The sequence below is a fragment of the Rhinatrema bivittatum genome, chromosome 12 (genome assembly GCF_901001135.1).
Source record: "Rhinatrema bivittatum chromosome 12, aRhiBiv1.1, whole genome shotgun sequence".
Classification (NCBI taxonomy): domain Eukaryota; kingdom Metazoa; phylum Chordata; class Amphibia; order Gymnophiona; family Rhinatrematidae; genus Rhinatrema; species Rhinatrema bivittatum.
In genome coordinates this window covers 65,708,423-65,734,522 of record NC_042626.1, presented here as the reverse complement: position 1 = coordinate 65,734,522, position 26,100 = coordinate 65,708,423, and the positions used below count along the sequence as shown (strand labels likewise).

At 46.8% G+C, this 26,100-nt stretch overlaps 1 protein-coding gene across 3 annotated transcripts in view; it reads right to left on the bottom strand.

The window, feature by feature from the left end:
• TMEM98 (transmembrane protein 98) overlaps positions 1-26,100 on the bottom strand; it is a 40,768-nt gene that overhangs the window by 7,666 nt on the left and 7,002 nt on the right. For all 3 annotated transcript variants that reach the window (XM_029573101.1, XM_029573100.1, XM_029573102.1), the window contains exons 2-3: positions 7,258-7,463; positions 3,098-3,229 (exon numbers count right to left, since the gene is read on the bottom strand). In XM_029573101.1, the coding sequence (XP_029428961.1) occupies positions 3,098-3,229; positions 7,258-7,388 (263 nt within the window). In that variant the 5' untranslated portion in view covers positions 7,389-7,463. The remainder of the gene's footprint in view (positions 1-3,097; positions 3,230-7,257; positions 7,464-26,100) is intronic.

Below are 26,100 nucleotides of genomic sequence, written 5' to 3'. Positions count from 1 at the left end.
CCCATCAGATTGGAGGCGCAAGCACTTCCATTCTCTAGATGGCAGATGGATGGCAGTGTCCCCTCTGCTGACCCTGTCTCACAGCAGAATGAGCACATTAGTCCTACCAAAATGTTATAGAAAGCGGGAAGCATTAATTCAGCTGCTACTGGGTCTCCATGTGATGCATATTTTAAACAACATTTGCTTTGAGGCAATCGTGTCCTTATGGGATGAATACCATACTTAGAAGGGTAGTTTGCATTCTATGGATATTGTGTCGCCCGTGGGATGAATGCTGTAGACAAAGGGGAGCATTCATTCTGAGGTTGTTATCCACAGGCTTTGTCCGGCTAACTTTGGAGTTAGCCAGACTAAACCAGATGTTTGAATATTTCATGCCTCACACCGTTTACATTTTGTCAGGGGAAGTCATTACTCATACAAAATGTAGCTGGAATATATGAGATGATGTAGGAGGAGTTCTGTGGGAGTGGCTAAAATTTATCAGGCTAACTGAGAACACAAACATTTCTGGCCTAAATTTAGCTGGATATCTAAAAAAACAAAACAAAAACACAACTAACACTACTGCGTTATGAACTAGGCTTGTGAAATATATCAATGAATACTAAGTGCTGGTGCCTGTACCAGCACTTAGTTTTCAGTGGAGTGAGAGAGAGTAAGAGCCTGTCCTGCTCTGTATTGGGATACTTTGGGGGCTGGGGGTGGATGGGAATTTTTGTTCACAATTTTTTGAAAGCAAGGGGTGAGAGGGGGGTAAGTCAATGCCATTTGACCACCTAACTATTTTAAGATTAAAGGGGGATGGTAGGGGGGGGCCGCTCAGCTAGTGCTTCAATTTTTTAAGATATTGGGGGGGCAGGCAAGTGAGTGGGAATAACCTTATCTGGGAAACTATAGCCGAGTATATGCATCCAGATAAGTTCCGCTGAATATTCAGCTAAAGCTCCCCGAGTAATTTCTTCACGTACTGGCTTACTGGATATTGACCTCTAATGGATACCGTGTCACCATGGGATGAAAATTGGAGGTAGAGGGAAGTATTCATCCTGTGGATACTGTGTCACCGTGGGATGAATATTGGAGGTAGAGGGAAGTATTCATCCTGTGGATACTGTGTCACCGTGGGATGAATATTGGAGGTAGAGGGAAGTATTCATTCTGTGGATACTGTGTCACCGTGGGATGAATATTGGCGATAGTGGGAAGTATTCATCCTGTGGATACTGTGTCACCGTGGGATGAATATTGGAGGTAGAGGGAAGTATTCATCCTGTGCATATTGTGTCACCGTGGGATGAATATTGGAGGTAGAGGGAAGTATTCATCCTGTACATACTGTGTCACCGTGGGATGAATATTGGAGGTAGAGGGAAGTATTCATCCTGTACATACTGTGTCACCGTGGGATGAATATTGGAGGTAGAGGGAAGTATTCATCCTGTACATACTGTGTCACCGTGGGATGAATATTGGAGGTAGAGGGAAGTATTCATTCTGTGGATACTGTGTCACCATGGGATGGATACTGGAGGTAGAGGGAAGTATTCATCTTGTACATACTGCGTCACCGTGGGATGAATATTGGAGGTAGAGGGAAGTATTCATCCTGTACATACTGTGTCACCGTGGGATGAATATTGGAGGTAGAGGGAAGTATTCATCCTGTGGATACTGTGTCACCGTGGGATGAATATTGGAGGTAGAGGGAAGTATTCATTCTGTGGATACTGTGTCACCGTGGGATGAATATTGGAGGTAGAGGGAAGTATTCATCCTGTGCATATTGTGTCACCGTGGGATGAATATTGGAGGTAGAGGGAAGTATTCATCCTGTGGATACTGTGTCACCGTGGGATGAATATTGGAGGTAGAGGGAAGTATTCATCCTGTGCATATTGTGTCACCGTGGGATGAATATTGGAGGTAGAGGGAAGTATTCATCCTGTACATACTGTGTCACCGTGGGATGAATATTGGAGGTAGAGGGAAGTATTCATCCTGTACATACTGTGTCACCGTGGGATGAATATTGGAGGTAGAGGGAAGTATTCATCCTGTGCATATTGTGTCACCGTGGGATGAATATTGGAGGTAGAGGGAAGTATTCATCCTGTACATACTGTGTCACCGTGGGATGAATATTGGAGGTAGAGGGAAGTATTCATCCTGTGGATACTGTGTCACCGTGGGATGAATATTGGAGGTAGAGGGAAGTATTCATTCTGTGGATACTGTGTCACCGTGGGATGAATATTGGAGGTAGAGGGAAGTATTCATCCTGTGCATATTGTGTCACCGTGGGATGAATATTGGAGGTAGAGGGAAGTATTCATCCTGTGGATACTGTGTCACCGTGGGATGAATATTGGAGGTAGAGGGAAGTATTCATCCTGTGCATATTGTGTCACCGTGGGATGAATATTGGAGGTAGAGGGAAGTATTCATCCTGTACATACTGTGTCACCGTGGGATGAATATTGGAGGTAGAGGGAAGTATTCATCCTGTGGATACTGTGTCACCATGGGATGGATACTGGAGGTAGAAGGAGGTATTCGGTGCCTTGACAAACACACATTACTGAATTATGAGACCTGATGGTTCTTGTGTATTACAAAACAAAAAACAAGCCGGAAAACTAACAATTAAGAAAACCAAAAATAGTTACAATATCACCCACGATAATTTCAAACTACATTTTAAGCCACAGATCTTAGGCTTTTATTCTATGTGAAAGATTGATAGGGGGCAATAATAAAAAGTTTTATTGTGGGTGAAAAGGTTTAATTATTGCCCCGCCCCCTCCGTGAATGGGGTGAAAAGTTCATGCACTGGACTTTAGCTGGGCTGAAAGTGGGTGCTGCTGAGGAGGTGGGCATGGGGCCGGCTCAGGGACTTTCTTTTGAAATCCCCACCTGCATTTCTGGGCAGTGCTTTGAATCTGCTCGCTGGTGCAGGATATGGCGGGCACTTTGTACCCGGGATATGAGTGCCCAGTTTATGTTTTTCCTTTGAAAATTTGCTACAAAGTATCCATGGGCCAGCAAGCTCCCTATGAGTGCTGCCTTGTAGAGTTAAAGGCTTGAGTCTTACGAAGCGTCTTCTACCCAGTCCTCATTTTCCAGAATGGCTTCGATGTGAGGATTTGTTATCACCACGTCGTCCAGTTCCAGCTCCGAGGGCTCTGACTGAGTCTCCATCGCTCCAATGAGATCCACCGTTGGCCTGGGGAATGAAATCAAGTGGTTGGAAAAAAAAAAAAGAAATCGAACCTGCACGAACCATTCGTCGCATGCTGCGCCAGAGTCTCCTACTGCCGGCCTCCAAAACTGCCCCGGAGTCTCAGTTGCTCCTCCCATGGCTGGCACATTTGATCCTTGGCAGTTCTGCAGACTCCATTCAACTGCAGTCAACCTTCACGCCCCTCCCCTTTTTCTTTTTTTTTGCTCTCTCATCCTGGGAGAGAAGCACCCCCTGAGAAGTAAAAGTCAACACAAAAGTTGTAGGTGACATCTTTTTATTGAACAAACTCAATACATTTCTGACTAGTGTTTGAGAACTACTCTTCATTTATCAGATCACAGGAAAACTAGCAGGTTAATGCAAAGGATGCTGCTGCCAGATTATACCAGTAAGCGACAGGCAGCGTTACAATGATGGTAGAGAGTGAAAAGATGGAGAGGGAGCAATGGGTGAAAAGATGGTAGAGAGTGAAAAGAGGGAGAGGGAGCCATGGGTGAGTAGAGTGGTGGGAAGACTTGACTTGGGTGATAGATCCGACAGGGCTGGAGCCAGCGATGCTGGAATTGGAGGAGAGGACAACCTAGCTGAAGAGTCACGGGCTTCTGGGGAATTCCCGGACCTGGCTCTACCTGTTGGCTCGTCTAGCACTTAATAGAGACATCCCCCAAAAAGAGGGACACATCTGGATTGACAGATTCTCCCTTGGTGCAAATCATTTGTGCATGAGCTATTTTACCTTCTCCGACCTAGGAACATCAACCGGAAAGCCTGTTTTTAAGCATAACCAGGGTAATTGCCCTCTAAGGGGGGGGGGGGGGGGGGGAGGCAGGGGATTTTCCAGCTGCCTGCATTTGGTGCCAAGTCTGTGGTACTTGTTACTGGTGGACTTTGAACCAATTTTTCAAAGAGAAAACACAGGTGTTCTTTCACCCTGAATACTCTGCCAGGGAACCTGTCTGGCACACATTTACACCTGCTCGTTTGTGCAAGTTCTTTTCCAGAGGAAGAAAATGCGTGCCTGCTTTTCAAAAATTCAAAAGTACGTGTCTGTAAAACCGCTCCCACAAAGCGGGAACACCTCTTCTCCATGCAGGTAAAGGTAGACGGGTCAGGGCGCTATGCACGCGCGCACGCAAATCTAGCTGCTCACGGGGAGGGAGATTTCCATGCACAAAGCACGGATTCTACCCGCAGAAATGGCTTTCAAAATTGCCCTCCCTAGCAGCAGCCCATCTTGGTGGAAACAACAGACAACTCCCCTCCTCTTCTCCAGCCCAGCATGCGTCTGTTAATCAGGAGCATCCTGAAAGGACACCAAGGGAACTCATCGGGGCATATCCCACCAGTTGGGCTGGAACTCCGCAAGCCCGCCATGACTCGGGCAATGTGCCAGGCAATGTTCACAGCAGCTTTCTACGATGGTAACTTTCACACTGGCGTGCAGGCATACATCGGCGAGTGTGCGCGCACCGGCCCACGCACGTATATGTGCACGTTATAAACCAGCTTGGGCATGCGCACGTGCGGCTGCTTTTAAATAGGTGCGCAAATCCCGCTTCTACTTTGTAAGTCAGGGAATTTTAAAAGAGGCGCATGTCTACACACCACTGCCGATCTCACCAGTCTGTCCACCAGTTCACCCAGTTAACAGCTAGGTCCCTCCAAACACCCCCGGTTGAATAAATTACACTTCCCCCAGTTACTCCAGATCCTGAAAACCCCTCAGGTACGGCTAGTTTTTTTTATTTTTTTTAAACTTACACCTCGTCTCTGGCAGAAATAAAAACTTACCAGGCAGGCCCGCAATGCCTCGAAACGCCCATGCCCTGCCCAGACCATGCCTCGCCCCTTTTTTAAAAACTTCTGAGATGTGCGCACAGCTGGAGATATGCACATATCTGGTCGGCACACGCAAGCCCGACTTGTGTGCGCGTCCCTGAATTGATGTGTGTGCTGGGCTTTTAAAATTCATCTTTACATCTACAAACCTGCTTCCGAGAGTCCACAGTGCTTACTGCCTGCTGTGCCTTCACGGGGGTTGGGGGGGGGGGGGGTAATTACCGGACAAGTATGCAGACTTCAGAGATGTCTTTGACAAAATAGTGGCTGGTTTCCTTCTCCTATATAAGTCCCACGACTTCCCCATAGAGCTTCGCTCACGCTCTGAGTTCCTCTGGGCAGGATACTCCCAAGCTCAGGATATCTAGAGATCAGGTTTATCTGGCCTTCCAGCACTTCAATGGTGGAAGAATCTATTTTTTTGGTACCCAATAAAAGATGAATCTTTACAACAATGCATATATTTCTAATCTTTACTGCCATCATGACCCAGAATAGATACCGGTACTTGCTTCTACCTACCGTATCACCAGACTAATTGCCTCCCAGAAGCCAGAATATTAAAAAGTTCTCAACCAGAGGCACCAGGCTTTGCTTCTGCTCTAGGCATGCATTTTGCCAAGCCCCAGCCACTGGACTTCCTTGAGAAATGTGCTCGATCCATGCAATGGACCTCTTTCAAGGGGGCACCTATGAATCAACCTGTACCTAATTCAGAGAGAGAGTAGGATTATGTGTGGAAGTCCTGTGCCTTTTACTCTGAGGCAATGAAGGTAGTGCAGTCAATGAAAGCCAGTCAGAAACGTAGTAGTAGTCCAATAATAATAAAAAAAGAATCACCTACCTTTTTTTATTGACCTTTATTTCTGTGTATTCAAGTGGAGTAATATGGCAACCACACAACATTTTACAAAAATGTTGTAAAAAAAAAAACTGAAAACCTGGCTGTTCTCACAAGCTTACCGTTGAAGGAACCTTTATCAACCAACATTGACTCTCACCCTCCGACCTCTTCATTTTACAAAACAAACACAGAATATAACAACATTTAAAAGACTGGAAGGCCTATCCCAATCGGCCCAGTTTACTCCCTGTTGAAACACCATAGACCCCACTTCCTCTCACTGGCTCTTCCTTCACCTTTTTGCAAGTAAAGATACTCTGAGGTCCCTATTCAGCTGTAGGCCATCCAGGAGAGATCTGGAGAAACTTCTCCAAATAACTTGAGCTGGATATTCAGTGGCGAGGCCGGGCCACTGATCTGACCCAGAGAAATCACAGTTATCCAAATAGGTTTATCTGGATAACTTCAGGACTACTCCATGGCATGAGCTGACTTACCCAAATAACTCTGTGGAATATCAGCATTATTTGGCTAAGGCTGCCCTTAGTATGCGGAGTAATACTAAGCTGGATAAATCGGAGCGGTGCACGGGGCAGGAAATTCAAAAACTGAATATGGACCTCTCTATGCTTTTTCCAGGCCTTCTTTAATTCTGTTACTGCTTCTGTCTCCTCCGCCTCCACTGGGAGGCTGTTCCACGCATCCACCACCTGTTCTGTGAAGAATTATTTTCTAACGCTACTCCTGACTTTAACCCCCGCTTTGAGCTTCAAACCATAAATCTTTGTTTTATAGTTTCTTTCCCCGGTAAAAGTTTGCATTTTTGTCTATGCTGGAGAGATGTGAATGTCTCTGTCATAATCTGTACAGACTGTATAAGGTTACCAGATGGCTCCAGGTTATCAAGGACAGGCTGAATGAATTACTCATTTTACCTCCCCCCCCCCTTCTAAATGCAATGGGGATCAAGCCCGGACTGGCTCCGCCTGTCCCTGAAGACCTGGAGCTATCTGGTAAGCCCTACCTACATCAGGGATGTGCGGTTATTTAAAATTACATGGAAAACACAGACATCTGTTTCGTTTTTGTGTCGTTTCCCATCCGAAACAACATGACGAACAGCAAAATTGTGTTTTGTTAGCAGGTGCTAAAATGCAGAAATGAAACAACAAAAACCCCCCATTAAACAAAATGAAAGATACAACAAAACCAAACCTTTTCCCGTGCACACCCCTGATACAGTCATTTTCTCTCCAAAGTATAAACATTTCAGTCTCATCTCCCGGGCTCTTTACTTGGCTTATTCTCTAACAAGGCTTCGGCTTACTTGGTTCCATATTGGTGCAGGAGGTCTCTGGCTCGGCAGTACCGCTGTCGGCACACGACCACCAGGGCCACGAAGGAGGCCAGGAAAATGGTGGCCAGCACACCAATGGCCACTATCACCACAGTTTCCATGGCAGATACTCCCTCAGAGCTTCCAGCACTGCTTCAGCTGAGGGGCTGCATCTCCTCCTTAACGAGACATCTTACCTGCAGCGGAACAGGAGGAAAAGCCAAGGCTAGCGAGGAACACAAGGGTGCAATAAATGCCAAAATAATATAGGCCGCCCACAAACAGCTTATTAAAGGCAATCGAGAACATTCACTAAGAGAGAGAAAAAGTGGGCATCAATCATATCTTGCAAAGGGGGACCTCAGGGGCTTCTGCACATGATGGGAAGGAGGCGACGGGAGGGCGCACATGTATAAGGGACAGGGGTTTGCATGTACCCTGAAGACGGCAATCAATGACCACACTCCATGGCTATGTAGGAGAACATTTATTTATTTATTTGTAGACATTCATATTCTGCCTTTTACCACTGAATGGTCATTAGGCACACTACAGCAAAATTAATCACAATTGCAGTTGGACCTTGATTTGTATCCGAAGCAGGAAACCTGCGAGGGAGTCGGTTGGACCGTTAGATGATTGAGGGGGTTAAAGGGGCTCTTAGGGAAGATAAGGCCATCGTGGCTCAACATTATCCACATGTTTATTAACCCTTCCAAAAATGTAGCAGATTGGTGAGGCAAGATTTCCCTTGTGTAAATCCATGCTGGCTCTGGCCCATTAAACCATGCCTTTCGTATATTTTAAAGAACAAAATCACAAAGGTCCATGCTGGCCCCTTGTGCGTGCCGACCCCCGATTTTATAACATTCGTGCACCTGAGCTGGATAATGTAATAAGGCAGACTGACAAATTAGTTTCCATGATTTTTCCTGGCACTCAAAATCAGACTCACCAGTCTATAGTTTCCGGGATCATGCCTGGAGTCCTTTTTAAAGATCAGGATTACATTGGCCACCCTCCAATTTTTGGGGACAATGGATGGTTTTAAGGATAATTACTAGTAATGAGCTGCAATTTTGTTTTTTAATTCTTTCAGAACCATCTGATCCAGACAATTTTCTACTCTTTAACTTGTCAGTCTGCCTTATTACATTATCCAGCTCAGGTGCACGCATGTTATAAAATCGGGGGTCGGCACGCGCAAGGGAGTGCACATTTGTGTATCCTGGGCGTGCAGACACCTGCGGCTTTCCTCAGTTCCCTCCTAGTCCGCTCCAATTTCGGAGCAGACTGGGAGGGAACTTCCCAACCCCCTACACTAACCTCCCTTCCCCTTCCCCTAACCTACCCGCTCCCTAGGCCCCCCCCCCCAAATCTTTATTTTACCTTTTGCGCCTGCCTCGGGGTAGGCGCAGGTTGTGTGCACCGGCACGCTTTCCCCCCGGCACAGCGGCAAATGGCCCAGCCACATGCGTCCTGGGGCTTTACGCTTGTGGCTGGGCCTTTGAAAATCTACCCCTTAGATTTTAAATAAATATATATAAAAGGAGATCACATGATGTGACATGAGAGTGAAGACGTGATTCTTCATGGCTCTTGGGCCCCAATCCCCAATCTCTGCACATCTGGTCTTCAGACCTCACTGAGAAAGCAGCTGTGGACACTAATAGGGACTTCAAGTGCCAAGGAATCTGCTTTTGAGGCTGTACTAAAACGTAGCCACAAATTATCTTATTTTTGGAATGAGCTGATGAGACAAAGGAAAGCTGGTGGCTGGCAAAATGGCGGACTCTGCCAGTAATCCTTCCTCCCCCAATACCCCGACTGAAGAGGTAAGTGAAATTGCAGCACGTTATTGCAGCATTAGGTGGCAGATTTGAAAATATCTATGAAAAATTTGCTGAAATGCAAGCGCTATTTACAGATAATTCCAAATGTTTCCAGGAGGTCAAAGATCACCTCATGGGAGTAGATGAAAGGGTGCAGGCCCTGGAAATGGAATTAGCAGAAGCTAAAGCGGCAATGCTGAAATTAAAATAGACAATCTTGAAAATAGATCTCGTCAGTATAACATAAGGATAATCGGCCTTCCTGAAACAATTGATGATAGGGCGTTTCCGAACTTAATAGAAACGTGGCTCAGTGTGGCCCTTCACGTGGCTGAGACCTTTGGCAAACTGTGTATCGAAAGGGCCCATCGTTTGGGCTTCAAATCGTCGATCCAGTCAAGGCCCCAACCGGTAACTGTGAATTTTTAAATTTCCACCATAAAGAAGTGAAGCAACAGTTCAGGCAGACAAGGAAACCGGAATATACAGAGTACCCAAGACTTTTGATCCCAGATTATTTATTTATTTATTTTATTTAACACTTTTCTATACTGACCTTCATGGTTAAATAACCATATCAGATCGGTTTACATCGAACAGGGAAAACTGTAACAAAAACAATCATATGAACAGAAGAAGCAAAGTTACATTCAACAAGGAGGGTAAACTTGGAGGATTAAGCAGCTGGAAAGAGAGGCCTAAGAGGGCAGTAACTAAGAACCTAATACAATAGAGGAATCAGGGCTAGTGCTTACTATGGACTTAGAGGAGGTACAAAGTTCCATCGCTCATGAAGAGTGTTAGATCATCTAGTGGGTATCAGGGGGATCTGAGAAGGCTTGGCGGAAAAGCCAAGTCTTAAGTTTTTTCCTAAATGTTAGGAGGCAGGGTTCCAGCCTGAGGCCTGAGGGGATGTTGTTCCAGATAGCTGGGCCTGCTGTCGAGAAAGCTTGTTCTTTGGTCGAGGTGAGGCACGTGGCTTTGGTTGGAGGGGCTTGCAGAGCTCCTTGGCTAAAAGGACAGTGTTTTCTCTAGTCTGCACCAAGCTAGAGGAGCAGCAAATGCGATTTGTGCTTCAGTTTTCTGCAAAATTAAAAATAATGCAGCGGAACAAAACGTATGTATACGAAACAGCAGAGGAGGCAAAAGATTTTGGCCAAGTTTTTCAGGATGGGAAATTAAATCAGCTGAGAATCTTTGGGAGAGTTGCAGTTTATAGCAAGACATGCTCGGTCCCTTTCAGTATTTGACTTTTTGATCGTTTGTGAAAATGAACAAAAGGGGATCATTCAGTATTCTTTTTTTTTCAATTCTCCAATGAGAGAGGATTGATGAGAGCATTACCAAGTTGAACCTGAGTTGGAAGTGAAAAGCAGCCTGCATTTTGTTTACATTCATAGTTACAACCTGATTCTATAATTTGGTTTTCTCTGTTTGCATAGGAGTGCTCCTAAGAATAAGATACTGGAAGGGTGTATGTATCGATGTGTGCACGGGGTTATACATCTGAGAATATGTGGCTATGAATGGTAAATGGTCACGTGCATCCAGCTTTGACTTTTTCTGTATCAGCTTTGAGCACGAAATTCAGAAGTTGGGAGAGGGTGAGTTGGCTACGAGTGTTGTGTGCGGTGGGTGGGAGTGGGGTCCTACACGAGACACGGGTCACTTGCCCATGGTGGGGCAAAAGAGATTTGAAAACATTCCAGCGTTTTGGAGGGTGGAACAGAGGGGGAGATTCCATTTCAGAAATATTCACAGGTTGGAAGAGAAGGATAAACAATTTAGAAGTTCGGTTCAGCCGGGGTTTCGGCTGGGAGCCCTGGGCTGCTGGGTCGGACAGACTAAAGCGCCAGGTGTCAGACGCACGATGTGGAAATGGCAGCAGCTTCAGTGAGGTGTCACAGGGAAGGTGGAGGGCACTGGGTCTGTCACCAGGCGTTACAAAGTGCTGCACGCTTTGCAGAGGCAAAAAAAGCTCAGATTGCTATGTACAGGAGCTGCATCTTACTGTGATAGAACATCGGAAACTAAGCAGACAATGGGTGGGGCAGGTTTCCTCAGCTCAATCGGGTACACGGAAAGCAGGGGCGGCAATATTGATTGGAAAAGGCAGACCCTTGCAGACAGCTAATCAGATTGCAGATATATATTTAATATTGGAAGGCACTCTGTATGACAAATCTATGCCCCCGACATCGATGATCATGCATTTTTAATGAAAACAGTTCATTTACTACTTCCATATGCTGAGACAATGCTAATCGTGGGAGGATATTTTAATCTCCCTTATGATGGTCAGTTGGACAAACAACCACGGACTACAATGTCTAGTTTCTCCAAGTGCAAGGGAATTGCATACTTGTGCACGTGCTTAGATGTGACTGATACATGGAGAACTCTGCATCCTTGTGAGAAGGAAGTCACTCATAGATCACAAGCACAAAACACACAATCTCTTCTCAATTATTTTCTAACTGGACAAGAGGGTTTTTCTAGAGTTACTGATACCCAAAATGGCCCATTAGCAGGTTCTGACCATGCGCCAGTCTGGCTTGATTCAGCAGGGTATCAACCTTTGGATTTGACTAGAGTATGGAAATTCCCCAAATACCTTTATACAGATTTGAATTTTAGAGACTACCTCTTAAAAAGATGGGACGAGCATTCGCTGCATGATGAGACACATCAGGATTCCCCAGTTTTATTCTGGGAGACAGCTAAACCTGTTCTCCCAGGAGATATTCTCTCTTATGTGGAAGCAAGTTGGAAGAAAATGAGTGCTGCAATATTGGCGTTAGAAAAACAGCTACATCAAGGCAAGGAGCGTTTTGAAATGTTTCCAACGGGTCCTAACAAAGCAAATTTTCTGACCACACAAAACTCTCTTAACACATTTCTTCATCAGAGGGCTCAGAAGGGTCAAATATATCACAAATGCAAATTCTTTCAACACGGCAATAAATTAGGTCCAGCCATGAACTGAGGTTCAACCACAGTGGTTAGTTCAGGAAAGGAAATTTCTGAGATATTCCGTGAATATTATCAGCAACTGTACCAGGGTACATCAAAGGAGACAGGGAATATTAAAGAATATCTAAAATCTGTGAAACTTCCTATGCTCTCGTCACTATAGCAGGAGAGCCTGAGTAAGCTGTTTCAAATTTCTGAAATTCAAACGGTAAAAAAAAGAGAAGCCAAACTAATGAAAGCCCCAGGGCCTGACGGGCTTTCTACAGATTTTTATAAACTATTAGCCACAAAAATCTGTCTCCCAGTGAAGGAAATGTTTACACCCTTAGGGGGGTCATTTATCAAATTGCTTTATGGCGTTTTCACATGCGTTACCCAGGTAGAGAGTCCATCAAGCTAGGTTGAGAGAACATTGTACAAATCTCATCTTTGGGTGAGTTTCCTCACTCTGAAGGACATCAAATCTTCACAAGACTGTACTGTTTGTTTATTTTATTTATTTATTTAAATTCTTTTCTATACCGTCGTTAAGCTAGGAGCTGTCACAACGGTTAACAATGAGGCACATAAATTAATGTTGCTAAATGCATTTATTATAACAACTAGACAGGTGCCTGTAAGTTACGGTACAAAGTTTCATAATAACTATAGGATGATAAGTGAGATAGATATGCTTAGATTTATTAGAACAGTTTTTAACAATATATATAATCTACATGTTATCTGTTTCTGCTTAAAAGTAACACAATGTAGTGTTGCTTTGGTGTGTTTTGTTAGTGTACAAACTAATTGCTCTCTACAATTCCCTGGATTCTATTCTCCATTCTCTTTGTGGTATGCTTGTTTAAATAACTATGTTTTTAGGCTTTTTCTGAATAGTTTGATGTCTTTTTGCAATCTGATTTCTAACGGCATGGTGTTCCATAATGAGGGCCCTGCTAATGACAGGGCTCTCTCTCTTACTTGCGTTAGCCTTGCTGTTTTGACTGAGGGAATAGTTAGTAGTGTTCTGTTTGTATGTCTCACTCTGAATGTCAAAGTGGCTCCTAACCCCTACATTACTACCTAAACCTCATCTCGAATAACTAGGTGGGCCTCATATAGAGGTATAAATACCTGACTACTAAAAGGGCCTTATAGCTAGTCTCTGTCTCTCTCTCCTCCCAGGGGTTGTAAGGTTTATTGTTATTATTTATTTATTTATTTATTAGTTTTTATATACCGGGGTTCCTGTATAAAATACATATCACCTCAGTTTACAAGGAAATGAAACTAACGCCTCGCAGGGCGATTTACATTGAAACGAGAAAAACACTTCAAACAGGTAACAGATAAAGAGAAACAGATAAAACACACCCCTTTTCCTATCGCATGCGATATTTACTGCATTCTGATAAATCCAGGCCTTAGTTAATTTAGAACAATTCCCCTATGCGCTGAATAAAGCTACCATTATACAGTAGTACTGCCCAAAAAAGGCAGGGATTTGATGTGACCAGAATCGTACAGACCAATCTCACTACTGAATTTCAATGTGAAACTGATGGCAAAAATTATGACAGATAGATTAACCGTTGCTCTTCCTAAACTGATAAACATGAATCAAGTAGGATTTATAAAAGGATGTTGCATGGAAATTAATACGAGACGCATCCTGGCCTCTATTGCAAGTAGCAAAGAGAAAGATATCCCATCAGTGCTGCTCAGCTTTGAGGCAGAAAAAGTGTTTGAGAGGCTAGAGTGAGACTTTGTGTTTGAAACTCTTGGGGTTTCTGGAATCGAAGGTTTTTTTTTAAATACATGCCATAAAACCTCTTTATAACGCTTGCAAGGCTGCAGTATTTGTCAGTGGTTTTTTGTCTACTGAAATCAGTCTCAGCAGGGAAACTAGGCAGGGGTGCCCTATGTCACCTTTATTATATGTGACATCTCTAGATCCGCCTTCTACACTGAAGAAGAGAAAATCCATATATTAAGGGGATGCCAGTGGGGGCTTCTGCATCACATATCTTTGTTAGCCGCATTCGCGGATGATATTTTGGCTCATATCACTGATCCCATATGTTTTTTGGAAGCTCTTTTAAAAGAATTTTGCACTTATGAGCGGTTAACAGGCCACAAACGTAACTTGGACAAACCAGAGGCTCTACCGATTCAAGAGCAAGTCCGTCATTTATGGGGGTCCATTTTTCCAGTGACATGAGCAGCACACTGTTTTACATATTTAGGGATTACTTTTCATAGAGACCCCTCAAATATAATCATTTAATTTCCCAAAACTATTCCTTTCTACTAAAGCCTTATTGAAAGCAAGGGCTGTTGTGTCCGTCGGTCTCAGACGACTTCGACCTTTGTGCCTCACCTTTTCTCTGCTCTCCCCGCAAGCCTTGGGAAGTTGGCTACCGCCGCGTCTGCATGCTGCTCTCTCCGGCGACCCTGGATCGGCAATGGCAAGGCTATCCGCTATGTTTTTCCTGAGGGCCTCCCACATCTTTATCCACGTCATGGCGGGAACCTAGGGAGCGTCCCCCTCGAGTGTCGTCACGCCATCCAGGTATTTAGCCTGCCCTTCGTTTGCTAACAACTCGAGTTAGCAAGGATTGGACTTGTCCGGTCTAAGCTACTCTGTCACTTCCTTGCTGCCGCTGGAAGCTCTCTCTGCCCTTCGGGATATTTCTCTAACCTGGGTACCCGCTCCTCGGGGGGCTTTTGCTTTCTTTCAGGTGCCCATCAGGGATCAGGTACTCTCTCCTCGAGGGTCTGCTCTCCCTGCCTCGGTGCCTGTATCCAACTACTTCTGCCTGCTGGGATCTCCACCTATACAGCTACCAACTTACGGGCCAATACAGTAAGGAGCGGTAGGAAGAGCTGCGTTAGTGCCGGGCGCACCCACGTTTGCCGCACGCACAGTCCGGCTCACCTACTGCTCGATACTGTATTTAAATAGCTTGCAAATGCAAGCCGCGTCCAAGAAGCGTCCGTGAAGCGTTAGGCCCGCACAATCCATTTTACTGTATAGAGCGCTATACAGCGCCTATACAGTATCCTGGGTGCGCTGGTACCTGTCATTTCAAATGTCATTTCAAATGACAGGTACCAGGAAGTGGATGGTCATCTCTCCCTCCCTCCCGAAGCAAGGCGCAGGGTGAAAGTTAAAACAAAAGAGAGTGTGATAAAAGTAAACTTCCTGGCGGGAGCCGGCGGGCGCGCATTCTTCGAGGCGGCGGGAGCCGGCGGGCGCACATTCTTCGAGGCGGAGGGAGCCGGCGGGCGCACATTCTTCGAGGCGGCGGGAGCCGGCGGGCGCGCATTCACCGAGACGGAGGGAGCCGGCGGCGAAAGCGGCCTCCAACAGCCCCCACCGGCAGTGAATGAATGCACGCCTGTGCAATTCAGGCACTCAAGGCGTGACATCACGACGTTTGGCGTCACGACGTTTGACATCGGCGTTCGTGACATCACACCTTGAGCGCCCGAATTGCACAGGTGTGCATTCATTCACCGCCGGGGGCTGTTGAGGCCACTTTCGCTGCTGGCTCCCTCCGCCTCTGTGAATGCGCGCCCACCGGCTCCCTCCGCCTCGGTAAATGCGCGCCCGCCGGCTCGAAGAATGCGCTCCCACCAGTTCTCGCCGCCTCGGTAAATGGCCGCCCGCCAGCTCCCGCCGCCTCGAAGAATGCGTCCGCCGGCAAGAAGAAAGGAAACTTTTTTTTGCAAGACTGGGGCAGAGCTGGGTTGCAGCTCCGGAGAGCCCGGGGGGATTGGCCCATCAATTTGAGAGGACTGGGGCTGCCCCGGAGACCGGCACCCATGGACGCGGCCAGGGCAGGTGAGCGGAGGCTGGGGGAAAGTTTGCCGCCTACCCTTACCCCTGCCTCTAACGCAGGGGTAAGGGTAGGCAGTAAGTTAGCAGGTTAAACGCGCGGGAAAAGTGCAGGTTTAAAAAGCGATAATCGGGGCGCGCGTTACTGTATGGGAGGGAATAACTAATCTGATCGTTTACATCTCATATACATGCCGCGGGCAGAAAGGGTTACCCGTTGAGTTAAAGAGGCGGTAAGGATGGGTTAAAGGGGATAGTGAATCGCAGGTTGGGCTAACGCGGGTTAGAAGCAGGGTAACCAGGGGTTAGAAGCAGGTTAATCGCAGCCGCACTTTACTGTATTGGCCTGTTAGTGAGTAATCTAATATTGACAGTCTGTCTCATCTACAGCTCAGCACTGGGAATCTGCATCCTGCACTCCCTTTACTATCCGCTGTGGGAGCGCGATGACTCTATCCTGCATGATCTTGCAGAGTTTCTTGAACTGTTCAGATCAGTATTCGATGACCCTGCCCGGTACACGACAGCAGGATCTACGTTGGTTCATCTGAAACAAGGTAATAAACCTTTGCCAGACTTCGCCATAGAATTCAAGACGTTGGCGTTAGAATTACATTGGGACCTTAAGTGCCTGAAGACCCTCTTCTTTGAAGGACTGAACTTCCAGTTGAAGGATGAGCTGGCGGCTCGAGAAATGCCAGAGACCTTGGCAGAACTGATGAAGTTGGCAACAAGGATTGATCGCCGACTTCGTGACAAGGTTCAAAAGACCAAGAGTCCCAGAAGACCACTTCAGGGAGAGACTCGAGTTAAGTCTGCACCCAGGCCTATTCCCTCAGGTCCAGTTGCTGGCAAAGAAGAACCATTGCAATTAGGCCGCAATCACTTGACTTCAAAAGAGAGAAGAATGCGAAAGAGGTTGGGACTATGCATGCATTGTGGACAAGCTGGTCATGCTGTACAAACATGCTCTATATGTCTGGGAAACTGGCAGACCTAAGTCCTGTGGGAGGACTCTTCTTAGGTCTAACTGCACCCTCTCCTCCACTCTCTCTTCCAGTATTCTTAATCTGCGGGCCTCTGGAATATCAGACCCTTGCCTTAGTGGACTCTGGGGCAGGGGGGAAATTTCATTTTGAAACATCTAGTGGAACATTTGCGGATCCCCATCACTACCATGACGTCTCCACTACTCCTATCTTCTATTCATGGTGAGCCCTTACCGGGTGAAGTAACTCTGCTCACTGAACCAGTGAACTTATGAACCGGTGCTCTTCATACAGAGACTATTTCCTTCTTTGTGCTAGAGAAGGCCATGCACCCTTTAGTACTGGGGCTACAGTGGCTGCAGAAACATATGCCTCAATTCAATTGGGTCACTTTGGAGCTTTCACGTTGGGGCCCAGATTGCCATGGTAAATGTCTGATGAAGGCATACATCGGGGTAGTTGGCATACCCTGATGAAGGCAACATCGGGGTAGTTGGCATACCCTGCATGCCAACTACCCCGATGTTGCCTGGGTTGCCGCCTCACTATGCATCTTTTCAAGATGTATTTTCCAAAGAAGCCGCAGACGTACTGCCTCCACACAGATCATATGACTGCACCATCAATTTGAAGCCTAACACAGAACCACCCAAGGAAGGATTTACCCTCTCTCCGCAGTAGAAAATAAAGCTATGTCAGAGTACATACAAGAGAATCTTCAGAAAGGCTTCATAAGACCCTCCAAGTCTCCTGCCGGCGCAGGCTGCTTCTTCATGGGAAAGAAGGACGGAATATTACATCCATGCATTGACTACAGAGGTGTCAATGAGTTCACTGTAAAGGACCGCTATCCCTTACCACTCATCTCGGAGCTATTCAATAGACTACAGGGAGCCAAGATATTCTCCAAGCTTGATCTTAAAGGAGCCTATAACCTCATTCACATCCGCTCTGGCGATGAATGGAAGATGGCTTTTAATACCCGGGATGGGCACTTTGAATACCTGGTGATGCCCTTCGGCCTGTGCAATGCCCTGGTTGTCTTCCAAAACATGATTAATGACATTCTGTGTGATCTACTCTACCAATGTGTTGTCGTGTACTTAGACGACATCTTGATATTTTCCCAGGACCTGAATACCCACCAGGAAGATGTCAAAAGAGTGCTGCAGAGACTTCGCGAGAACCGCTTATAAGCCAAGTTGTCTAAATGCGAATTCCACAAGGAGTCTGTGCCCTTCTTAGGGTACATTGTTTCAAACAAAAGCTTCCAGATGGATCCTCAGAAGCTTGAGAGCATTAAAAAATGGACACAACCCACCGGTCTAAAAGCTCTTAGACGATTTCTGGGATTTACCAACTACTACAGAACATTCATCAAGAATTACTCTTCACTAACAGTTCCACTAACAGCAATGACTAAGAAAGGTGCCAACGTTGCCAATTGGTCTACGGAAGCTGGGTCAGCATTTCAGAAGCTGAAAGATGCCTTCTTGAGTAAGCCTTGCCTCCGCCATCTGGATCCTACACGGCTCTTCATTGTGGAAGTTGATGCCTCGGATGTGGGCGCAGGGGCCTGCTAAGCCAGACCAGTGACTCGAAGATCTTGCATCCATGTTTTTTCTTCTCCCGACGCTTCTCGCCAGCGGAGAAGAACTACGGCATTGGGGATAAAGAACTACTGGCAATAAAGATGGCATTCGAAGAGTGGCGCCTCTGGCTTGAAGGTGCACAACATCAGATCATTGTTTTCTCTGGTCACAAAAATCTGGAGTACCTCCGATATGCTCAGCGCCTAAACCATAAACAGGCGAGATGGTCCCGGTTCTTCAACAGATTTGACTTTGTGCTGAAATACCGTCCTGGTGATAAGAACGTCAGAGCAGATGCCCTATCTCGCTCAGTTCTCTCTGAAGACGTACCTGATGAACCTCAGCATATCATCGACCCGAAGAGAGTTATTTTGTCAGCTACACATCCGGTACCTCCGGGCAAGACCATTGTACCCTGCAATCTAAGAAAGAAACTATTAGCATGGGCTCATGATTCTAAACTGGCTGGACATCCTGGACTCTGGGACATTATTTCTGGAGTTGCCCAAAGGTTGCCTTATACTGACAACTTATAGTGAGATATATTTCTACATCTACCGGAGTTGTATTACCATTTACTGCTAAAGTGCTCCTTTTTTATGTTTCTCAGACTATTGAATTTGCTAATCATTATCAAAATTATGGTTGTGCAAAATACTTCTAATAGCAAAGAACTGCATTTTACAATGCTGGCTTGCAGCAGAACCTCCAATGGCGACACTCTGGAGGAATCAGATCCACCAACTTTGTGTTTTTGAAAAGTATATAGAAAACATGGATGTCTTCGTGAAAAAGAAAGATTTTCTACGTATTTGGGACCCATATATACAAGCACTGCCTTCGAGAGCGCAAAGTAGGATCTTAAGACTTAACTTCTCGAAATTATGAACTTTGCCAGTGCCAGATCTCTTACTCCTGTGACTTGGACGGGAGGAAGGAGGGAGGGATCCCTGTATTAAACTGTTTGATCTTTGAGCTGGGCGCCATACAGAGTCCAGCAGTGTTCCAGCAATAGGTGGTTTATTTGAAAATTAATATAAATGATTTAACGGTCAGGATCAAGTTTCAGTACAGAGTTCCTGCTTCAGGGGAACTGTAAATCAATGCTCAAACCTGATCAACTTGTTTGCAGTGAGAAATCATTCTATGCCAAAACTCAGCCAGGTTGGGACTTGGAGTTATTGCTGCTAAGAAATACACTTTGCGCTTTATTGGGAGTTTGGGTCACTGGTAACGTGGGCAGGGCCGATGCAAGGGTATTAGGTGCCCTAGGTGAGCCCTATAGCCTTGCATCCCCCCCCCCCACAACAGACATGTCAAAGATCCAATAATTAAAAATAAGGATAATAAAAATAAATCCCTTGTTCTCCATACCTGGGAGTCACCCTGAGATGATACGTGCGTAGCCGCGCGTATCTTATAAAATCCGGGGTCGGCGCGCAAGGGGGTGCACATTTGTGCAACCTGCGTGCACCGAGCCCAGCTGCAACTTGAACCTTCAAGGTGCAAAGGGCCAAGCAACCATCCTATAAAATTCCAAAATCAAAGGAATATCCACCTCAAGCAGTTGAGTACCTTTCTCAGAACTCTAGACCTCAAGGACCCACCAATCTCTAACATAACGTAAAGTAGAAAATTTCCAGGCCAGAAGAAGAGTGGAAATTATAGCAGAATGAGCTCCTGACATAACAGATCCATCTGGAACAGTAGCCCGAGGGGACTGTCCACCAGAAGTCTTTGGATCTTTGGCTCAACCTACGGGGAACGAGGGCTGGTACTGGCGAAGCTCCAGCTGGCCTCCGTCAGCCAACCAGCTCCGCCTGCTGACAGTGGGGACCTGTAGGGCTTGCCCAGCGGGTAGCGTCAACCCCACCTCGGCCCAAGGGTCCTCCTCTTGCGCAACAAAGATAGCAGGGAGTGTTGAAGTGGCCGCAGGTGCGCCCTCGCCCACGACACTACTTCTAGGGTTGCCGCCATCAAACCGAGGACTTGGAGATTGCTTCACACCATCGAACTTACAGTGTTCACCAACTGCTGCTCTGCCACATCAACTTCTGTATCCGTGTGGTCGGAAGGAAGACCTTAAGCCATCTGGTGTTGAACCAGACTCCCAGATTCTCCAAGGACTGGGAAGGCTTGAGGCTGCTCTTGATAAGGTTTACTATCCAACCGAGTTCCTGTAACAAGGAGCTCGCCCTGTTGGTCACCAGGAAGCTCCCTTACACGGACTTGGCCCAGATCAGCCAATCGTCCAAGTATGGGTGTACCAGGATACCATCCTTTCTCAACGTTGCTGCCACAACCACCATAATCTTGGAAAAAGTTCTGGGGTGGAGGCTAAGCCAAAAGGCAGTGCCCAAAACTGATAATGATGACACAGCACCACAAAGCATAGGAAAAGTTAGTGTTCCTGTTGGATTGGAATATGTAGGTAGTCCTTAGATAGATCCAGGGAGGTTAGGAACTCTCCAAGTTGTATGGCCATTATCACGTATCGCAAGGTCTCCATGCAAAAATGAGTCACTTGCAAGTGATGGTTGATGTTTTTGAGGTCCAGGATGGGGCAAAAGGAACTTTCCTTCTCGGGTATGACAAAATAGATGGAATAATGCCCCATATTTTCCTGGGCCATAGGTACTGGGATCACAGCCCTCATCCTGAGAAGTCTTAGAAGTGTAATCTCCATTGCCTGCTTTTGTGCTGGGAGTGGCAAGGAGACATCATGAATACATCCCTAGGTGTGCTGTGGAATTCCAGTGCATATACTTCTTGCATGACTTCCAGTATCCATTTGTCCGAAGTAATCTTGTGCCCCCCCCCCGCAGAGAAAGGAAGTTGAGCAGCTGGGTGCCAGTGCCAAAACTTCAGACCCTCCCTCTGCCCACCCATCGCCTAGTGTCTTCCCACCACCACTGCTGATGGCCAGAATTTAGCAGCTGCAACGTCAAAAGCGCTTGCGCCAAGGGCATGCCCTTGGCACGTGCACGAAGGAGTGCAAAGGAGCCTGCCCCTTTGTGTGCCCCTTCATGTGCACCTGCAATGATACCTAAAACAAGCAAATTCTAAATTAAACCATATCTAAGCACCTCACATAATGGAGCCAGTCCACCTTATTGAAACAATCACTAGACGAAGAAACCATAAATTTTACCAGAGTAACTCAAAACACAAGCAAAAATAGAGTAAAAACATAAGTTGTCCCAAGATAAGTAACAATCTTTCTCCTGTAACTTCCTCCAGCCTAATTTTCACTCTCCTATTATGTTATGGCCGCCAGCCACGGCGGTCCGCAACCGGGGCCAGCCACTCACCCGCGGCGTCGGGATACCCCCGGGGCACCCACGGGAGCGGGCAGCCAGCTCAGACGTTCGCTTCGCGGCCGTGGCCGCTGCTGAGGCCTGGCCGCGTCTCCTGCCGACTGACTCCTCCCCCACTAAGCCTGCCTAAGAGCCGCGCGCAGCTAAGCATTGTTCTTAAGGGGACCACAACAGGATATTGCAGCGCTCCTTCTGGGGAACTTCCCCTGCCGGTTTACTATTTAAAGGCAAGGTCTGCCTTGGTATCTTGGCTCCTGCTTGGTGTTCCTGAGCTCAGAGTTCCTGTTCCTGGCTCCTGGTCTCCGCTGCTGGTTCTCTTTGGTCTTGTCCTTCTGTTCCCAGTTCCTGCTTCTCCTCTCGCTGGACGGATTCTTCTGGCTTGACCTCTGGACTGGCTTCTGACCCTTCTCCTGGCTTGGACCCCTGGACCGGCTTCTGACCTTTCTTCGGATTCGACTCCTGGACTGAATTACGACCTGCTGGAGGCGCCAGCAGTCTGGATCCCACGACCTGCAGGAGGCGCCTGCATCCAGACCTATCTTCAGTCTTCTGGAATTCACCTAAGTTCAAGCAGCTCGGGTCCCTACGGGCTCCTCCTGGGGGGACTGAGGGCTTCCAGTGGCAAAGTAACTGTTCAACGGCTGTTCTATCTGGCCTTGCCTTCCAACGGTAGGTACCTAAGAGAGTTTATTCTCTCTTAGGTAGCGCCAACTCTACCTCGGACTAAGAGACCACCTCCAGATCCATAACAGAATACCAAGGCCATGGACCCAGCAGAGGCTTCAGCTCTGCAGGCCATTCCTGGACTGGCCCAGAAGATTATGGAGCAACAACAAATGTTAGAATCCATGGCGTCTTCCATGGAGCGACTCAACGCCCGTCTGGATTCGGTAGTCGCAGCTCATGCAGTTCCTCCACCCTTACCATCACCGTCCGTGATGCAGGGAAATACTCGTTCAGCAATTCCATTACCAACTCCTGCACGCTATTCTGGCGAGCCCCGCCTGTCCCAGGGATTCCTCGATCAATGCAGCATGCACTTCCGTCTCCAGGCTTCCCTCTTTTCAGATGATCTTACAAAGACTACATACATCTTATCCCTGTTAGAGGGTAAGGCCTTGGCTTGGGCTTCTCCCTATTGGAGATGGTCAGATCCAGTTCTACAAAACCTTCCTAACTTCTTGGAACTATTTCGAACAGTATTTGACGATCCAGGAAAACAAGTAGTTGCGGGTTCCAGTCTTCTGCAGCTTCGCCAAGGAGAACGTGAGCTTGCGGACTACACTATTGAATTCAGAACCCTAGCATCAGAACTCCATTGGGAGGAGAGCTGTCTCCAAACCATATGTTTGGAAGGATTATCAGCCAGAATTAAGGATGAAATGGCAGCCTGGGAGCTGCCATGCTCATTGGACTCCCTTATTGAGCTCGTAACCAGGATAGACCGTTGCCTACAGGAAAGGGCTCATGAAGGCATGGGCACGAGGAGGCACATGGCGAGCTCTACCTCTTCACGTCCTTTTTCTCCTGTCTCTCGAATGCCATCCACCACAGAGGGGACAGTCGAAGAATCGATGCAGTTAGGACGAGGCCTGCTCTCTCCGGAGGAACGGCAAAGGCGCCGTAAGGCAGGTCTCTGCCTATATTGTGGAGGATCGGGTTATCTCATTGCTCGTGGTCCAATGCGTCCGGGAAACTCCCAAGCCTAGGCTCCACTGGGGGAGTAACCCTATGCATTACTTCTCCAGCTCCCCCACTTACGCTACAAGTCTCCCTGCTTCTCTGAGGTCACCAATTCTCCACACTGGCTTTAGTAGATTCTGGGGCCGGAGGGAGCTTCATCCTGCAAGACGAAGTGGAACAACTACGTATTCCTATTCGTCCATGCCCATGACCATTGATTCTATCCTCCATCCATGGAGACCCCCTGCCGGGGAGAATAACTCATCAGACATTCCTCTGGTTTGCCACATTGCTCCAAACCACACTGAACGAATCACCTTCTATGTCATCCAAAGAGCCATTCATCCAGTTGTTTTTGGTATTCCTTGGTTGCAACGTCACAATCCACAGTTCGACTGGACATCTTTAAAACTTATTCATTGGGGTCCAGCATGCCAGGAGACCTGCTTTAAGGGAACAACTCCCTTCTGTAGCTACATCTGCACCTCTATTCTTGAGGGTTTGCCATCCCAGTACAGTCAGTTTGCTGAAGTCTTTTCCAAAAAAGCCACCGATACCTTGCCCCCGCACCGAGAATTTGATTGCACCATTAATCTGGTTCCTGGAGCTACCCTACCTCGTGGTAGGATCTACCCATTATCCGCCCTGGAGACCCATGCTATGACCGAATATATTCAGGACAATCTTTAGAAGGGGTTCATTCGACGATTCACATCTCCAGCCGGAGCTGGCTTCTTCTTTGTTGGAAAAATAGATGGACTCTGCGTCCATGTATCGATTTCCCCTCGCTGATCATGCTGCACTGGCTTCCTGTACAATCAAGAATTCATTATAAAGTATTATCTTTAATATTCAATATCATCAACAATATTAACCCATGTTTATTAAGAGTGACAATTCAATATTACAAACCCCAGAGAAACCTAAGATCACAAAACAGAGGACTGCTAATGGTACCTTCCACGCCGAACACACACCTAATGCAAAAAAGAGACTGAATATTTTCCGTAGTGGGCCCCAAGTTGTGGAACTCACTTTCATAGTTAATACGTCTGATAACAGATAGAAAGAATTTCAAGCGTGAACTGAAAACATGGCTCTTTAGAAAAGCATAACGTAAAAGACCAAAACACTGAGAACCTCATCAGTACCAGAGATAACGTGAATGGAGCGAGCAATAAGTAATGAATGATGTGAAGTACTTTGTTTGTAGGATTAGAACCTGTATTTACTGTTAAGTCAACCAAGAAAATGCATGAATATGAACTAGATCATATAGTAGCTAGTGTAATATCCTAGAATATTTATGATTATGAACCAAAAATATGTATACAATGCAGTATCAAACTAGAAGGTGTAGAAGGTGAATGCTAACACACAGTTTATAGCCACTGACCATGAATATGTATGAGGATTTTATAAACGGTTGAGATCTTCTCTTAGAACAACAGTATATAAAATTCCTAAATAAGTAAATAAATAAAATAATAGAGAGACAGATGACCCCCCTATCTCCTCATTCTGAAGGTGGGTCAGTAAAATTTCATTGGGGAGTTCAGGAAGAGCCTGAATCCGAACTCCTGGGTACAAAAGGGCTGGGACTTCCCAAGGGGTCGAGACCTCTGAAATGTCGAAGGAATCGTAACAAGGTCCGATACAGTTCCAACCCAGGGGGAAATTTCCCCATCTTCCATGGAATCTGGGTCTTCCTCTTCAGCCATGCCATCTGCTTCCCTGCCAGGGACACCCTTAGTAAGGTAGGGCATGCCTCGGGGTCTGCCGATAGGAATGGGAGAGGGAGGGGACAACGGCTGAGGTTCCATTCGGACAGGGGCAAGGGAGGCAGTAGACTGTGCCTGTACAAAGGTTTGTAGCCCCTGGAAAAACTCCACCCAGGAAAAGGCAGCCAGGTCCATGCCTAATCCAGGAGGCACTGGAGTGGAACCAGTTGAATTTCCCTCTCCTAAAATGACCCAGTTAAGGGGATACTGAGGTCCGGCGTACTTCCAGTTAAGGCCGTGACCAAATCGTCATCTGAATGGGAAGAGCCTGGCTTAGCAAAGTCTGAGTAGGCCAATTCTTCTTGGGCTTCCTTGCAGTGCTGACATAAGTAGAAATCCAGGTCAGACTGTGAGGCTCTAATATGGCAAGCATTGCAGAGAGCAAGGCACTTAGGTTTTTTGGTTGGCGGCGCCATTGGCAGCAGTAGTTGTGCGCTCTCTCTCTCTCTCAGCTTGCGCTTAAAATTTTGTGCGAACAAGTTTCAAGTGTTCGGGCGGGGCATGGTGAGGCACACGCACAGCCCGTGCATACAGCTCTTCCTGTATCGTGTGCTTTAAAAGTTGTGCTTGTAGGGAAGCGCCTGACGTTACGAGCACAGTGTGTGCGCAGAGCCAACGCACTGTGCGCAATGATGCCCTATGGAGGGCAATATGGAGCGCACACAAACGCGTGCAAGATGGCACTGCCGTGGACTACCACGCGGTGTGCAGATCAAGTCTACAGCAGGGCCTAGCCCACCAGGGGCTGCTCAACCCATTCGGAAGCCCAATTCCCCTTACCCCCAACGTAAGCGGGGACGTCATCGGTACGGCGCGCCGAGCACGGAGACCAAGGGAAGACCTA